Here is a 14,261-nt window from a genome sequence, read left to right as displayed (position 1 = left end):
CATTTTGCAACAACCACACAAAATAATTCAAGACCCAAACACCTCACCAAGAACCTGCTCCTCACCATCAATAGACACAGAGAAAAGACACTTGGACAGGCATGTCTGCGGCTCACGTTTACTGCTCTGTCATCATAACACTTTTTCTTGTACAATAGTCCCTTCCCGACACTTAACTGTGGTCACAGCAGAGTTGTCTCCACCCACACTCGCATACAGGTCCTAGAATACCCAAGGTCCTCTCACTTCTATTAAATAAAAATCCTCTAAACTGGTAGTAAAGTGTGCCTGTCCTGAGTTTATGCTGGAGGTGGCAGAAGAAAACCTCTTTTCAATCAGGTGGTTTCACCTGCTCCATTACTGAGATGCAAGAAGGAGTTCCAGGCTTGAGTAAGCACAACAATCTGGCTTTAGCAGACATCCCAAGATTAAACTGCCAGCTTCTGTTCAGAAGAGCACTGTCTGGATGAAACAGATGTGTATGTGCGGTAGCTGCACCGAGTAACGTGAGAAAAACTGAAATTGTTTCCACAGAAAGATAAGTCACATGCCAGTTTCGTATTCTAACCCGTAAGTTTACTCTGAAACTTCTCAGTTATGGAAAGTAAAGAATGATTTATTACAATTTAGAAGTGTTTAAATAACAAAATATGAAGTAGACAAAAATAATGCTCAAAGTTATTTTATTATTCTTACAGTTTAAAAAATAAAATTAGCCAATGTTGGCACAGCTTCCACTACACAGCAAAAGAAAACTTCCTTTTTTTTAAATAAATTTTGGGACAGGGAAAACGATCCTGGAATAATACTATGCCATTCTCCTGAAGCCAAAGTAAATACTATTTCTTTTTTTCTTTTTTTTCCCCTGAATATGCATTCAACTCAAACCTAAAAATATATTAGACCAATAAAATTACTTTACTGATGTAATGTGCAGCAAAAAAGCAAATCAAAGAAAATATGTAAACAATTTATGTCTGGAAGTAAGAAGTTTGTTTCATGATGATGCAACATCTTTTTCTCTAATTCAACTTCCTAAGATATTTCCATCAGGCTCCCTAAGGGCTAAATTCCACATGGAGAAACACATGAGATTCTTGAGCTTGAGAAGTGCAACGTTAGCAGTTCCTTGTCAGTTGGCATCTTGTTCTGCAGTGGGAGAGGCTGATGAAGGGCTCCCCAGATGTCTCACACAATTGAACTTTTGTCATCATCTTCTTCTCCCCAGTTAATTGCACTTGTTCCTTCAACTGAAGTAACTGGGTTCGTAAACAGAAGTTTAGGTATCTGGTTGCATTTTGGTTGGACAGTCTAAGTTCTGGCACCATTGTCATTCTTTAATCTAAAAATATATGCAAATGGCAAAAAAACACAAGCCTATTGTGAAAAATGAAGTACTGAATGTAAAACAATCACAGCTTTTTTCAATATGATATAGTTTGCTGTGGAAAAAATAATTCCTTTTGCTCTGAAATTCTCCAGAACAATCCTACAAACACTGGGCATCGTAGATCTAAATAGGACGACATTCACTTCAAGTTAAATTTAGTGAAAGACAAGAGCAAGATTAAAGCCCTCATTCTGGACCCTATTTAAGACCAGACAGATTGTTAAGAGCATTAAAAATCCACAAGGCCCAGAGCCTCTGACAGTGCTAGCACAGCATTCCTACACACACAGGGAGAAGCCAGAAGTTCTTTACACTCTAGTTCCAAGTTTTGACACTGAATGACTCAGCTTTAAGTCTCAGTAGTAGAACTTGGTTAATGTGACTACACTGCTCTCCCTCAGGTCTAAAAGTAGAACTTAAATTATAATCCAAAACTCAGAGCAAGGTTTTTTTGAAGTGACAGATAGAGGAACATACGTATTTTTTTTTCTCCTAATGAGAGGCAAAGCGTTATATTCAGCCCCACAGCCTTTGCTTCCTCTCGCACAGAATCAGAAATGTCTATAGGCATCAGTGAGAATCAAATGTACAATTCTTTTTAATACTAACATAAAAACATCTGGGACCCAAACTAGCCACAGTAAAAATGGCCAACACTTCTTATTTACAAACTACTTCCAGTATATTTATGTAGGCAAATAGATTTCAGAAAGCCTGATGCCTGTTAAAACACTGAAGGGTTATTTTTTAATTTGAGAGAGGGGGAAAAATGCACAACATTAAAAAATTCTGAACAGAGTAATTTTTGCTCCTGATAAAATGAACAGAACACGGCAAGTTTTCCTTACTTCTTCATGAAGTACTGCCTCTTTTTCAGCAGAATAAATTAATTTCTTAGGCCAAAGTGTGTAAAAAAAGGTCTTAACCATAAAAACTAAATGCTACCTGGAAGTTAATGCCATTCCTTTACAGTATAGAAAGTCCATTACAAAAATGCCATACCTCTGTGACAACTCCTGCAGCAATAGTGGAACCACTGTAGCGTAACATAATTCTCCCAAGCTCTTTAAAATCTTTATATAACTCTAGAGCAACAGGTCTCTGAGTTTGTAGTTCTATTAGAGCATTCTGCCCTTTAGTCAAGAACCTGCACGTAAATAAGCAGAAAACTCTATTATAGATATGATAGTGTGTAAATTAAAAAGAGAACAGTGAACACATGGAAAAAAAAAATCAACTTAAAAAGACAAAAGTATAATGATCAAGCTTGATTTCAAGTATAAGCCAAGCCACCAGACTGAAAACTCATTTGCCTGCAGCACACCTTTTAAAAAGGCATCTGAGTTTTCTTTAAAAACTTCTAGAGAAGGGCATCCACTGTAACATTTAGAAAATTGCTTTGAAGTTAATTATCTCATTAAACCCTGTCTTTTTCATGCCTAGTAGAAAACAAGTCTTATTTTAAACCCAACGCCTAAAGAACCAATTCACTGCTCTGCAGAAGTAATGATTTTTCTTCCCATTACCTTTCAGCAAGAGTTTCAACCATGCAATTCTGGAAAGGGATTATTCTGATAATGCTGGATGTATCAAACAACATTTCTACCCAAACACATCTTTAAATAACTGAAGTGATGTTCCCACAGTTTAACTTGTATGGGAAGACTCCCTAAATCTATTTTTCTCTGATGCACTGTCTAGAAGAGTTTATTTTAGACAGTAAACCACCTCCAAAATTATACCAAGGATCCCATGCTACTACAGGAAAAGAGATAATGTAAAAAAAAAAATGATATATATATAAAAATGTATATATAAATATATATATATATATATATGCAAAAATCCTTTAAGTGCAATGATCTAGGATTCACTCCCAATTCTGCAAGTGACCTTAGGCAAGTCATTTTGCTTCTCAGGTGCTCGGCATTTATCAAGTGGGAAGGAAGTTTTTCACTTTGTAAAACACTCTGAAATCTACACATCAAACCAACTTAAACAATAAAAGCAGATTGTTATACTACTGCTCTATAATAGAATCTACTTGATACACCATACGTTAATCTAAAGTCAGCCCATTTCTTGAGTAATTATTAACTATTCAAAACACTTACTTAGGTTTTTTCTTTGTCACTTCACCAGTGCTTTTGTGTAGGACACTCAACAGTCTTCTTATAGTCGCAGGTTCACTTACGGTTTGATAGTGTAACAGCACCTAAAATATTTTTTTCAGTTATTAAACATTCTACAGTAATCAGAAATCCTGTGTGTTAATACTTGAAAACATTGACCTCTTTTAAGACTGATTTTTTAAACAAATGTTTATAAAACTTCTCTCACAGGAGTCTCTGCCTCACATTCAGAAACTGTTCCTTGTTCCTAAACTGTGATCTCTACAGATATGACACAAAGGTCATGTATTAATTCACCATAAATACATTTTTCATTCTTAAGTGTTTTGCTTTTGCCAGGTCAGTGCAGTTCTGTAGCATGAACTGATATTGTATTTATTTTAAAAGGTTATCTTACAACTAAATGCATCATTATACTCCTACAAAGCGTGAGCTATCTAAAGGACAGCCTAGTTTGACCATGGTGGAACTCATGTCCTCTGAAACAGCTCGGATACATGTTAAAAGCCAGTATGAATATGCGCAAGCAGCCACAATAGTCCTTTATATCCTTTTCAAACTAGAGAAGAATCTGTTTTCCTCTGGAGGGACAGAACCACTTCTGCACACTAAGTATCTCTCACACTGAGGGGATTGGACATGTAGAGGAAAAGCCCTGAGCAACCTATAATGAACACAAGAACTTTCACAAAGACTTACAGGGAATCCTTTAGTGATTGGAACCTCAATATTGAAGATGAGAATCCGAGCTCTGAAACGAGTGCAAACTTTAATGGGCTCCTTAGGATCACAAAATACACAGCCAACACTACAAGAGAGGGGAATAATAGACACTGTTATGTATCTTGACATATAAATGTTAATCACCGCACTGGAAAAAGACAAACATTTAAGACAAGCAAAGCAAAGACAACACCACCATAATATAATGTGGGGGCGGGGAAACAGGATCACTATATTAAAACCTATAATGAAATTAATTCCTAGACCATGTCTACAGTATTTTGTGGGTATGCATGAAAAGGTCTGTCTAGTTCAGTGAACAATTAATGTCCATTGCTAATCAGTTTCTAAAAATGTCACTGTTTCCTGTGCGTAGGTATTTTGAAGAATTAGACTTTCGTTCAGAGATTAATTGTTCCAGATCAATAGCATAAAGTACTGCTGGGTGCCCAAAATCGCAGTGCTGGTGCCTGTAACTCAGCTACTCTGTGGATAAAAGAACATCACAATCAGGACTTTCAAAACTTAAGCTCTCAGCAGCATTCACTTCCAAAAAACCCCACATGGAGTCACAAGAAAGCTCATTACAAGTCAATAAAGCAGACTTGACACAGCTTTTTCACAGTGGCTAGTATTAGCTATCCAAAATGGAACGAAAATTATTCCCACCAAAAAGCATGACTGAAGAGAATGAACTGCGTGATTAAACGTATATATCAGATGTAATCAGATTTAATCAAGAGTACTTCAAACTTTGCACATTTTCTTGACAAATCTAACATATCTCCAAAAGATGAATAACACCAAAGTAACAAATTGACTCAAGCCTTCATGCAACAAGTAGAACAAATTTTTTTTCCCCTCTCCGTTTATCACAGAGAATCACACCCCATTATGAAATGGCAATACAGAAAATTCTGTTCTTTTCTCTTAAAAGCAGAGTATAAATTGGCACAACTATTAATGCAAGGAGTTTTTCAAACAGTAGCTTGAAAGTTTGCTCTCTGAAGTCCAACTGGAACGTGAAAAAGCTGAACAAAGCATGAATCCAATTTTCTAGCCTGAGCAACAACTGACTCTAATTTAAAAGCCTGAGGCTAAGGCTTAGCATGAAACCTATAGACTGAAATACACACAGAGATGTGCTGCAGCTCACTGAATGTATCAGACCGCTCCAAAAAAGGGTCAGCAAAACATCTACCAAAACATTACAAACATCTAATTGTGTTAAATAAACAGTTTCTATCAATTCCATTTGTCCAGATTTACTTACTGGTACACAACTGCAGTTGTTTGGATGCGTTTTGTTAGAATGATTTATGATTCAAAAATCTTTTATTTAGCGATAAGGATTTCCTTAACTCATCTATTAAAATGTCCAAGTACAAGTCTTAAGGAAAAAGGCTCTGAAGTCACGAGTGTCAGCACTAGGGCAAAGCATGAAGATTAGCTGTGTTCTGAGGCTGCCGTTGCACATGCAGCAGATGTTTCCAACGTTTGTACATGCACGCCAGGTGATATGCATCATTTTGGTTTTAAATATCCTGGTAGCCACATCATTCTTCAAGTAAACCGCTGATTGTTAAGTGTAATAGTTATAAAGCTTTTCATTAAAAACAAACCGTTACTTAGACTGAAACCCAGTTTTGCTCACTTGATTTTGATGATATCCATGCCGGTCAAAGTGAGACTAACATGATCTCCTGCTGCGGCCCAATCAACTGGTTCATCATGCAGTGTGATTCCTGGAAATGAGTAAGAACAGAACCTCTCAGTGAAGTACCTAGGTTCTGAGCTACAAACAAACAGCTCTGTTTGGGCCATTTGTGCTTCATCAACCATTACTCATCAATTTTCAGAATGAATGGGTTGAGAGTAAAAGCTTTTTAACTGAGAAGACTGAGGAAGCTTTTTTTCCCCTCGGTGAGGACTTCTCTCACCCCACCCTGCACAATAACATGGCTTTATTTAAGCCAGCAGAGAGGACCTGGCACTTGTCACACAAGCGCAGATGACGCAGTCCTGAAAACGCTGTAGTACTGATATCTCCACCCATCCTTTCAGGCACATGCACACCCTAGACCGCATCTTTCATATACTTTAATGGTACTATGTCAACTTTCATTTACCTTAAGTGGGTTTGCTGACTCTTTCATAAAAAAGCGTAACCGATGCCTTTCGTTCACGACATCGCGTCTATTAGAAAGCATCTTTAAAAGTAATTTTATTCTGATTGTGATGTATTTTAATCACTTTAAAAGATAATCTGGCTGGTGGGTGAGGACAAAACTAATTGCTCCTGACTTAACATTCTGAGGTTTCTGGTAGACATCAAGAAGGAAAGGAAAAAAAACCCCACTTTTTATAAATACGGCATACATTCGTACAATCTAGCTCTATTTCACTACAAATTGTATTTATTGGTTTACAAATCTGTTCCCAAAACCACTTGTCAAAAACATGCCAGAAACCATCCTTCAACTACGAGCACGTTAAGCATAGTTTTTGAAGCAGTATTGAAAATTATTTCACATGTATGTGTCATTCTCACAGAATAAGTGAAACTCAGCCTCTTTAAATGAAAAAGTGGAATCCTGATGTGCACACTACCTTTTGTAAATACTGTATGATAAATCAATTATCTCTTCTTTACATTAAATAGAAATAATACTCTCAACCTTTACCCACATTTCAGCCATATGAGAGGCAGTATAAAAGAAAAATCATAGACTTGTACCACTGGGGATACTCTGAAAAAATACATATTTTTCCATGCTACTTCCTGCACTCCCAAAGCAGAGGAGTGACTACAGTGATATGACGCCCATATTCATCCACATTATTGTAACATTCCTGTGCATGCGAACAATGTGAATAAACCCATACAAACTGGCACACTGAAGAGCTTCCTCATCAGCACTGAATGGGCTGGTTCTGGAACAGAATGGGACAGTCGAACCAGCACATTACTGAGTTCAGGCTAAACAGTTAGATACAGGAAACATTTATTTTGTGAGTTGATTTTTTTTAATTCATTGGTCAATGTATGAAAATCATAATTTTATCTTTCTGCTTGCATATGAAACAGACAACTCTGCAGTACCAAACCAGTCACCTTAATTGAACAGCCAAGTATTTAATGTCTTGGCCTAGCTATTCCTCTTTTCAGATATCAAATGTATTGAATTTTAAATCCAATTTTCTTCTCTTTTGTCACTGCTCAGCACAGTTATATCCTGACAGTTCCTATATTGTGAAAGGATCAGTGACAAATCTCAAGAACATCAGACAGGAGAGACTTAATACTCAAGCTTTTTCAGATCTAATTCATAAGACTCATTTCTAAAGGCTGTTCAACATCCTCACACATCCCAACAGCAGTAACACTCCACAGCAGAGCTGAATAGTAATGAATTCTGTACTGTACGTTTTTATAGACATTGCTGGAACTCAGATGTTTTTACAGGTTCTTCGTAAAGCAATGTCAAAAGTCATGAGGCTGTAACATTTGGAATATCTGATATAGTAAAAAAAGGCAAAAAAAGAGGCAAGATTTCACATACTCTTCATAGACATATTTATACAGACACACAGTCACATCTAAAGAAATTCGTTTTATGCTTTCACATTTTATGTTTGACAGTTAGTATCAGTTTGACAGTCTGTTACCATTTCAGTAACTGCTTCTAGCCCAATATTGACCTGAAAGTAAACACACTTCTGAAGACTGTACCTTTTGCAGTGCAAGTTTCATTGGGAGGCATTGCCAGAAGTCGTTCTCCAACTTGAATATAACCTGCTTCTATTTTACCAGTCACACAAAATCCTGATCCTTGGTCTGAAATAAACACAGTAATAATTTCAAAAAACTTCATAATAAGGTCAATTTCCCATCACAAGTTAGATCTTCAGCATTGCATAGATAAGTTTTTAATATAATGAAGACAGTTCCCCCCCCAGCAGAGTGTTCAGTACTTGCAAGTTAGCAGCTGTGCATCATAATGAAAATGAAACATTAAATTCAAAACCTCTAGATCTTATGTTTTTCAGAACCAAGGGAGAAATATCCTTCTTTAAACAAACGTAGGTATATGAAGAAATATTTTTTAATTTTTCAATATTAGATTAAGCACCTTAATTTCTAGAAATTTTATTTAATTCAACACTTGCTCACTACAATTACAGATAAAAAAGAAAACATACCAGACATCTCATAAAAGTTCTCATGCATACAGGTGCAAATTCCTATGCCATTTACTGTTTAACTGAGTCAGAATCCTACAAGCTCTGTCAGTGTATTACTTTTACTCCTGGAAAGTCTAAGATTGATTCAGTCCTATTTAATATGAGGAGTTATAATTGTGGATGACTTAAATATTTCTGAATAAAAGACCAGAGCTTTTCTTCTTCAATGTCCTAACACTGTTTATTATTTGAATGATATGTCAGTTATTTTCAACAGATGCGCTACATGTCCACATTTATGCACATACACCTTAAAAAATGCTTCATCTCCTTAGCACATGTTTGCAGGTGTGTTTAAAAAGAATCCTCTGAAGTGAATCTACAATGACATTTTTGGTTATCTATACAAATACAAATATACCTTTTGCTGAACACTAGAATCCAGTGATAAGCAAGCACCTTAGTATTTTGTATGTGACATTAGATTAAAAGATTAATTTAAAGCTGAATTCAAAAGAGAAAGTCGACTTCTGATCTTGAGGTCACATACAATCAACTTGCTCTTTTGCATCCACCACCATTATTGATGAATGCTTCCACTTAGCAGGAAAAATATTAATGAATCACAGACTGGTTTGGGTTGGAAGGGACCTCTGGAGATCATCTTAGTCCAACCCACCTGCTAAAGCAGGTTCACCAGAGCAGATCATACAGGAATGTGCCCAGGTGGGTTTTGAATGTCTCCAGAGAAGGAGACTCCACAGTAGTGGAATATGCCTGCAAGCTGATTTTCCTCTATTTATTTCAGCAAATGAGATGAATGCAGACAATTAACAGATGGCATAGTATGTCAAAAGAACAGAAAACTGGAGAAGCAGATACTTGCTAGAAAATGAATCCCCAAATCATGGTACAAATACCACCTCAACGTGGTACACAAAAGAACCTCTGCAAGCACTTGTAGGCAACCAGAAATGTGAACTGGTTGCAGGTTCCCAACCACAATAATGAACCTTTTTTTTTTTTTTTTAAAAATTACATAATCACCAGCTCTGGCTTGGTAAAACAGAGTGGTGTTTGACATCTCTCCCATCCTGACAGCTTCCCGCAAAGTGCCAAGTTCCTTCAGCTCCCTATGAAACCAATGCCAATACAAAACAGAGAGTAGGGGACAGAATCAGGGCATAAAAAAGGGTCTGATTTCTGTGTATCGTAGTACTTGTGTTCTGCCAGGACATGTTCTTTGTCCTCAGGATTTTCTAAAGCCACACAGCTTTTCTAAAGTCAGGTCAAATCATACCCTGGACAGTATTATAATATGGTAAGTGGGGACTGATGCAGCAGTGAAAGAATTCACAGAGACCTCTTAGATCAGGATATAGTTTGCCTGCAGAGAATATCAGGAGGATAGCAGCTAAAATCAGGCTGAGGTAGATGAATCATATGTGTGGGTAACCTTAATTAAGAAAGGGGTTTTCCAAACTACGTGAGAGCGCGCTCAGCACTCTCACTTTTTACACACTTCTATGGACACCTCCTCCTGAGCTGGCACAGGCACTGTGACAGAGCCAAGAACAACTGTTGCTTCAGGTACTCCTACCTGCAGCCACTTCCTCTGGTGGCATCCATATTAATTAAGTTTTGAGATTACAAGGTAGAGGAAAAAAAAATGCCTAAAAACACCTAAAAGTCCACATTTAGTGATAAACCCTGTATATGTAAACTAAGTCTCTTCCAAAGTCATTATTTTTGCATATTTTAGCAAAAAATCACTTTTCCCCAGAATAGATGTAGTCTAAATTGCTCATTTTGTGAAACTTAGCTCAACACAAAAATGATTATTGCAACAAAAAAGTTGTGATAATATTTTGAAAGATCTCAATAATCCTAACACACTTTCCCACAGCTCACAAAAATAAAAAATGATGAAACTGATGTAAATTCTCATGCAGGGTTTCAATATTTAATATTACAGCCTCAGCACCTTAAGACAGCTACCCCAGGGCATGTAGTGTCTACTGCGTTCTCAAAGATACATATCAAAATTGGACAAAACTGTTTTTTCCAATGGCAATCAGTATTTTGCTCTGGTTTGTTTGTATTTCTCCTATAAACAGCCTATACTTATTTTAAGATATGAATTTCAATAATCACGTTTGATTACAAATATTCACAATATTTCAAATCACGCTGTCATTTAGTTTGCCACACTTCTCAAGGGATCTACGGAATGTTTCAAATGGGATGAGTGCTACAAACCTTATTTCTTCTAAATTACCTGTAAATTTAAAAGCATTTAACTGAAAAAAAAAAATAAAAATCAAGTTTACAATGAAAACCTTAAGGGCTCACAGCAGTCTATTTTCTCTGGACAATGGGATTAAGAACTGGTTATAGTTGCTTGCTGTCTATATCTCTGTTAGTGCTAGGGAATAGCTAACTGCCTTTCATTAAATCCCCGTCTGGTTAAAACAGTCTCATCACCATTATCCTTTCCTTCCACTTCAGTCTGCCAAATTTTTATATGAAAAAGAAGGGATTTATTATTATTTACAGCTACAACAATGAAAAGAAAGGCAACAGGTCACGCTTTTTTAAAATCTAGGAATGGAAGGTAAAAGAGCCCTAAGTCACACTCATAAAAAGTTTGAGAAACATTCATCTAGGCAACAAGAACCACTTTGGGAAAGAGAAAATCCCAAATTCTGTCCCACAGAACCATCAACTCATTACACAGCCAGTTAGCTGGTCATGCAGATTTTCTTCCTCCATTTCTCTTCCAGTGTGTTTCTCCTTCACCAATACTATCTAAAATTCGATGAAGAACACTGCTTGAGAACTTACTATTTCTGTTTGACACTACAGATACACATAAAGCTCCTACTTTAAGTCTTATTCTTACATCATGTTTCAACACTTGCGTTGAATATCCATGAAAAGATGATGAAAATATCATAAAAAGAACCAACCTTTAAAAACATCAGCAACACACAACCGAAATGGTTTATCCACTGATCTCTGTGGTGGCTTGAAAGAATCTGCAAATAAATTGATAAAACCTCTTAGAATTTCTGTATTCAGTAACTGTATCAACAACTTCACACTTAGGGATAAATCAACTATATTGCATTCCAAAGCCTTTGTCCCACATTTCCCCAAAATATAAGTTTGACACACACAGGACTAAGATATATTAGTTTTTAAATGAGGAAAACTGCACTCACCAATTTGCTCTAACAAACACTTCCCTTTATACCACTGTGTGAGGTCACTTGACTGACACCTTGTGACCAGATTTTCACCCCCAAGGCCACTCGTTGGGATATAAGCCACATCTGATTCCTAATTAGGAAAACAAACAGAAGTTAACCATTCATTAACAATGGGATCTTCTAGCAGAAGCAAGAGGTGCATTTTTTCAATATTACATGTCTAAGCTAGAAAAGAACAGTTGGCAGATTCGTATATCCCCTGGAGAAGGACGATTAATTAGTGGATCCATTCCCCTTCTGTTTGCCTCTTGCCTGATCACAATGCGCCAACAAAGAACTGGGGATATTTAAACATGATGATAGCAACATTAATAACTATGTGAAACTGAGATCATATAACAAAATCCAGCTCCATATCTGACAGGCAAAACCTCGGTTTAAATTGCTGGTTCATGCATATGGATTTCAGGAGGGCCATAGCCAGGCCAAATGGAGAGTGTTCTTATGAGTTCACAATCCACAATGACACCTGCTCTGGTATAAAACTCTCTACTGTAATTAATGTAATGCTGAATATTAAGACAGAAGATTCTTGGTCTGTCTTGCTTTATGGACAACAATACCAAGAGGCAACAAACGAGGTGACTGCCCCAAAGATTCAACAGACCTAAACAAAGAGGATGACAGAAAGAGTATTAGAGAACTAACTGACCTTATCCATGGCTCAGTGAACACCCGATCAGTAAGAAAAGGAATCTGCTATATTATGTGCACATAGCAGTAGCAGGAAAGTGACACAAAATAACCTGACTGTAACAGCAGAAGAGCTCATCCTACCCAAACGCCCAAACAAACCAACAAAGACCTCAGAAATTTAAATTACCTTAAAGCCAGCTTGTTTAAGAAATTGGCCAAGCTTATTCGTAATTTCCTGAAATCTTTCCTGTTGCCAGTTGACCTAAAATGGAAAACAGGTTACAATAATAAAACCATAGATTTTTAACTGTGACTCGAACACATGTCATCAACTCTGTAGTACCTGTAAGTGTACTTCACACACAGCACCTAATGGATTTAAAAATATTTAAGATTCCCAGCCGGATTCGTAGTTGAAAATGTAAAAGCATACACATTAACACTTACTTATAGCAAACAAGACATCACTTAACTTGCAAGCCCCTTTAGTTTGATTTGTCATTGAAAAGCACCTTTTTTTTTTCTTAACATTCACACAAAATTCAGATTCTACAAGATTATATACAACACAGTAACAACCTAAAACACAGGTGGCAATACTTAATATACCTTACATGTTTAGGTAAAGTTTAGGTCTTGACCTGAATGATCACCAAGATGCTCTTGCAGATGCCACTGGGTTAACTCCCTCTGTTAGGTTTTCACAAGTACAAGAGAGACCCCTACTCATTTTAGCACCAAATTTGTCCTTCTGTGTGTTTTGAAAATACACTCATAAATAAATGTATTGTAAAGACTAGACACAAGAGACAGAGCTCAGAATTAAAGAAAGAAATAATACTTTAAATATTAGTTTCACAATATTGATCCTTAAAATTAGGGTCTACAATCCTAGATGGAAGCCCTTCAATTAAACGAAAAAAATAAGCATGTACCTGGTCCATTTTATTGACTGCAACAGCTAGCTGTGTCACTCCAAGAGAGCGAACTAATAATCCATGTTCTCGAGTTTGTCCACCTGTCTCAAACCCTGCTTCAAACTCCCCTCTGCTAGCATCCACTACCAACATAGCCACATCAGCCTAGATGAAAAAAAAAAAAAAAAAAAAATCAGAAGTGGTTAAAAGGTGGAAATAATCTGGGTAAATACGCCAATCAGGAACATTTCACACAAAATGTACTCTATACAGGAGGCATCCTGATGTGCTTCAAATGTAATTGAAACTGATCAGTTCTATCTGTGTCACGCCCACTTTGATGAGGGATTATGGCATTATGGCATTTCATGTCATAAACCACCACCTTCTGTTAAACATAAGCCAACTCTTGGTTTTGGGAATGTGTCATCTTCAGACTACTGATTCTGGATGTGCTGCAGAGACCTCAGCTAAACGAAAGCAGTCTGTGCTCCAGAAGCTTAGAAGCTTAAGAATGGGTATGACCATAACATCCAGTTCTTCCTGCCTCAGTCTGGACACGTTCACAGTGAGAAGCTGCAGAAGTTACAGATAAGTCACCTCACTATACAACTGGGACAACCAGTCAACTGCGTGTTGGATGTGGATGCTTCACAGTCTACTCAACACACTGAAGCATGCCAAAAATCACCAGGAGGAAAAGACTAACTAGGCAAACTCTCTGCCACAGCATGAAGAGCAAATAAGTATCACACAGTCTACAAAACTGCACAAGAATCAGACATGTAAGCACAGTGGAAAACCACAGATTTTGCTGTTAGCCTTAAATACTGCTTGTATTTCTTCTACTTTTCCTGCTTTGGAAAGTAACAGCCAGTTAAGCCATCGCCATGCACCAAGTAACAGCACCAGACGTGAACAATAAAAGGTACTGCTGTCAAGAGGCAAGTGTAAGATAATTTCATAGGCCTGATGAGATGGACAAAATGGAAACAGAGAGGAGAAA

The 14,261-nt window shown here is 37.0% G+C and overlaps 1 protein-coding gene across 1 annotated transcript in view; it reads right to left on the bottom strand.

Annotated features, from left to right (window-relative positions):
* Positions 1-666: 666 nt before the first annotated feature.
* Positions 667-14,261, bottom strand: part of HBS1L (HBS1 like translational GTPase) — a 61,659-nt gene continuing 48,064 nt past the window's right edge. Inside the window, exons 9-18 of the mRNA XM_065833912.2 lie at positions 13,274-13,420; positions 12,526-12,600; positions 11,655-11,772; positions 11,400-11,468; positions 7,979-8,083; positions 5,900-5,990; positions 4,222-4,330; positions 3,505-3,605; positions 2,393-2,537; positions 667-1,342 (exon numbers count right to left, since the gene is read on the bottom strand). Coding sequence (XP_065689984.1) covers positions 1,331-1,342; positions 2,393-2,537; positions 3,505-3,605; positions 4,222-4,330; positions 5,900-5,990; positions 7,979-8,083; positions 11,400-11,468; positions 11,655-11,772; positions 12,526-12,600; positions 13,274-13,420 — 972 coding nt within the window. The 3' untranslated portion in view covers positions 667-1,330. The remainder of the gene's footprint in view (positions 1,343-2,392; positions 2,538-3,504; positions 3,606-4,221; positions 4,331-5,899; positions 5,991-7,978; positions 8,084-11,399; positions 11,469-11,654; positions 11,773-12,525; positions 12,601-13,273; positions 13,421-14,261) is intronic.

The sequence above is a fragment of the Patagioenas fasciata genome, chromosome 3 (assembly GCF_037038585.1).
Source record: "Patagioenas fasciata isolate bPatFas1 chromosome 3, bPatFas1.hap1, whole genome shotgun sequence".
Taxonomy (NCBI): domain Eukaryota; kingdom Metazoa; phylum Chordata; class Aves; order Columbiformes; family Columbidae; genus Patagioenas; species Patagioenas fasciata.
Note: the sequence above shows the minus strand (reverse complement) of the source record. Positions and strands in the feature narration are given on the sequence as shown.